Source organism: Megalops cyprinoides, chromosome 7, assembly GCF_013368585.1.
Source record: "Megalops cyprinoides isolate fMegCyp1 chromosome 7, fMegCyp1.pri, whole genome shotgun sequence".
NCBI classification, from domain to species: domain Eukaryota; kingdom Metazoa; phylum Chordata; class Actinopteri; order Elopiformes; family Megalopidae; genus Megalops; species Megalops cyprinoides.
Window position 1 is genome coordinate 39964934 of NC_050589.1, and position 4016 is coordinate 39968949.

Consider the following 4016-nt stretch of genomic DNA (forward strand, 5'->3'; position numbering starts at 1 on the left):
CTTCAGCACCATATTTACATCCAAACAAGCCTGTGTGATCTCTTATATTCACCTTTTTTGAGTTTAAGACATTCCCATAAAATAACCATACCTTACATTGTTATTGACTGCATGTACACCTTTGGCAATGTTAAACTTCATTTTCCAGGTGTCTTGCCCATTCTGGATCCTATTTAATTCTTGTTCACTGTATCTTCCAGACTGTTAGCGTCCCATCACAGTTTAGTGTCATAAATACATTTAATTATTTTGCTTCCGATGTCCATATCAAGGTTCTTTATGTAAATAAGGTACAGCAGAGGTCTCAACACTAATTGCATTAACTTTACTGTATTCTATGCAGAAATAATCTTTAATCCACTATAACACTATCAATTCCTAATAAGTTCAGTTTTTCAATAGTTGTGAGAAAGTTCATCACTTTATTGATGTACATGCAAGGTAGTGTTTGCTTGTCTAGTTATCTAGCAAGGGATAAATAGTTAAGTAGCCACTCAGTTAATCCCTTTATAATTACACACCACACACACAGCTAGCTAGTTAACAAGTTGCATTTTTATTTGTTTTTGTCAGCATCTGCTTTCTGCCTTCACTCAACTCACTCACTCAATCCTGTCAAATTTGGTTTATTTTACAGCTATTACCTAGAACAATCAGTTGGGGGCATGTCTCATTATGTTTTGCTTATGGGTGCAATGCTGTTATTTTTTACGCTAAGGTAAGGAAGATTTTAGCTGTTGTAGACCATGATTATATGCACTGCTGGAATGCTGAATTGACTGATCAGAACTTGACAGGTAAGAATATCAGTTTTAATCAGATACATTCAGATAATTTGTCTGTATGGCTGAAGGTTAAGATACTTTTATACATCAGTAGGTCGATGGATAGCAGAGTGAAGAGACCCTTGTTGAAAATAATTATTTGTGAAATGTAAGGAAACCTTTCAAATGCACTTCAGAGCACACGAGTTACAAGGAAGAGTGAATTATTGGTATGTTTTAATATTGCAAATTTAGTGACAAGGTGTAATAATATTAAAAATGTGTGTTTTCTAGCAGATACATTTTACTTGTTGGAAAAGACTTAACATAGAACTCTACATTAGAAGTATAGCTTTTACCTGCTCGGATGTTTTAAGTAAATGTAGTATTTTGGTGTAAATGCAGGTTTTCGAATATTAGAAAAACATCTTTAGTTACAAAACGATTTTCTATTTTTGCAGGCACTGAGGCTGAATGAGGTGGTGAAGAGGAGGAGGGAGGTGACAGGGCTCTGGAGAAAGAGAGGAGTGTGTCTATGAACAGTGGGGCAATGCAGAATGAGTTCCCCCAGTTCCTGTTGAATTGTGGGGAGGAGCAGCCACAAAGGCAGAGGACAGCACCTTCACAGAATCAGGAGGGGCGACTGTAGAGCCAGAGGGATGGCCAATGGCAATGAGAGCAGTGACGGACCAGGGGGCTTGCTCACAGCTGTGGTTGTGACAGGAGGGATGGTGGTGAGTGGAGACTTACCAGTGAGTGGGGACTCATCAGCAGGCATGTCCACCTACATCAAACTGGTCCTCCTGGGTCTGATCATCTGTATCAGCCTGGTGGGCAACATGGTGGTCTCTCTGCTAGTCCTAAGGGATCGTACACTTCACAAAGCCCCCTACTACTTTCTTCTGGACCTCTGCCTTGCTGACACCATCCGCTCAGCTGTCTGCTTCCCCTTTGTCCTGGTGTCCATCAGGAATGGCTCAACCTGGACTTACAGTGTGCTGAGCTGCAAGGTGGTGGCCTTCATGGCCGTACTCTTCTGTTTCCACACTGCCTTCATGCTCTTCTGTATTAGTGTGACGCGTTACATGGCCATTGCCCACCACCGCTTCTATTCCAAACGCATGACCTTCTGGACCTGTGTAGTTGTGGTTTGCATGTTGTGGACTCTGTCTGTTGCCATGGCATTTCCACCAGTCTTTGATGTGGGTACCTATAAGTTCATCCGGGAGGAAGACCAGTGTATCTTTGAGCACCGCTACTTCAAGGCGAATGATACACTGGGCTTCATGCTGATGCTTGTGGTACTAATTCTGGCTACCCACGTAGTCTACATGAAGCTCCTGTTCTTTGAGTACAAGCACCGCAAGATGAAACCAGTTCAGATGGTTCCAGCCATCAGCCAGAATTGGACCTTCCATGGCCCTGGTGCCACAGGCCAGGCAGCAGCCAACTGGATTGCAGGGTTTGGTCGGGGTCCCATGCCCCCTACTCTGCTGGGAATCCGGCAGACTTTACACAACCAGAACCACTGCCTGTTGGGGATGGATGAATTCAAGGTGGAGAAGTGCTTAGGTAGGATGTTCTATGTGATCACACTATTTTTCCTGGTACTGTGGTCACCCTATATTGTAGCTTGTTACTGGCGAGTCTTTGTGAAGGCCTGCACCATCCCTCATCGCTACCTTTCCACCACTGTGTGGATGACTTTTGCCCAGGCTGGGGTTAACCCCATCATCTGCTTCATCCTGAACAAAGACCTGAAGAAGGGGCTGCTGGCCCATCTGCCATCCTGTTGCAGGACTAAACCTCAACGTCCACGAGAGCTTTACTGTGTCATGTGAGGGGCTGATGGGGTGTGGTGAGTCAGGGTGTGGGGTATTTGTGAAGACATGTGGCCTTTAATCCAGTGTATGTTTTGAAGAGTTGTGATAATCAGTGTCGGGCTATACGGTATTTATTTTGACATTTGTATGTTATTAGTTGTGGTTTGTCCCAGTTAAAGAAGGAAGAACCCTTGATATGTGCTGTTTGAAGGAACATAGCTTGGATAAGACATATTTATCCAAGAGCAATGAATCATCATTTTACATTGGGTAGTAACTACTGCAACTGGTTTTACACACACACACACACACACACACACACACACACACACACACACACACACACCACAGTTCCATTTGAGGGCTTCCAGAAACCATTCTTTCAAATTTGTGGCCATATAATTTGCTTTACCATTGAAAACTATAATTAGCCACTAATCAATATATACATTAAATAAAACATGTTTTGCAGAACAATTCAGTTTAAGAGCCCGATGCATGTATTCTCACTTTTGACATATTTGAAATCAATTAAAAGTTTAAACATACACCACTTTAATTCAGAGGGCCATTCTTTACCCCTGAAATATATTGTTCTTCAGATAAAGAGAAGTATGTGTCTGAGCAAACTGTGACTGAACATAAAGACATATAAAGAACTGAACATAAAAGATTAATACTTTTATCAATCAACCTCTGGATGAGGTCTGCACTACTCTTGTAAAATATTCCTCCAGTGCTTCAAAAGTGTACTCTTCCTGAACAGCTTAGACACAATCTAGATGAATTTGGTGGCTTTAATCCAAAACCAGAAGTAAAGACTAAAAGACTAAAAGTGTATTGCTGGTATGTATGATGTAACAAGGAAGATCTGGATGTTTCCTTCATCTTTCCGGGAATAAAAGCTGTTTGGTTTCTCTGGCCCCATCTATTTCATGGTTTAATGGAATGGTTCATTCTGTTAAAAATTTTAAAATATTTTCAGATTTGAAATTGATATTCTAAAAATGCAACATCCTGTATTTAGCTCATGTTAAATTGTCCATTTTTAATAGATTAAATAAGAAATAGGGAAAACCAAAAAAATTCTGTACTCATATTTTGCACATACATTTATTGGTTTCTTATCAGTTAAATTGCATTCTTAGTTTAAACTTCCAATAATGAGACTTGGGGTGACAACCAGATGTAGAATGTTTTAAAAAAATTACAAAACATGAGCAGGTTATTCACTATTCTGTGTCATAGGCTTAAACCCACTAAGGAAGGGAGATGTATATATACACAACACAAAACAGTTAGCTCTCACTCAGTCTCTATGAAGCTGTTGCAAGTACATAAAACTGTTTCATTGACTGACAGTTGTCCTGCTTTGCTTCTGTTGTGTGCAGTGAGAAATGATTCCTCAACTGCCAAGAACCCTGTGAAA

General features: G+C 40.6%; 1 protein-coding gene across 1 annotated transcript; it reads left to right on the forward strand.

Annotated features, from left to right (window-relative positions):
• Nucleotides 1-1071: 1071 nt before the first annotated feature.
• gpr173 (G protein-coupled receptor 173) lies at nucleotides 1072-3523 on the forward strand. Its single transcript, XM_036533852.1, has one exon. It carries the CDS (start codon nucleotides 1424-1426, stop codon nucleotides 2603-2605), a length of 1182 nt encoding a protein of 393 aa, XP_036389745.1. The 5' UTR covers nucleotides 1072-1423; the 3' UTR covers nucleotides 2606-3523.
• Nucleotides 3524-4016: the final 493 nt, after the last annotated feature.

Bases quoted from the DNA above. Each gene is read 5' to 3' on its own strand.
- gpr173 (XM_036533852.1), top strand. From the start codon at position 1,424: ATGGCCAATGGCAATGAGAGCAGTGACGGACCAGGGGGCTTGCTCACA.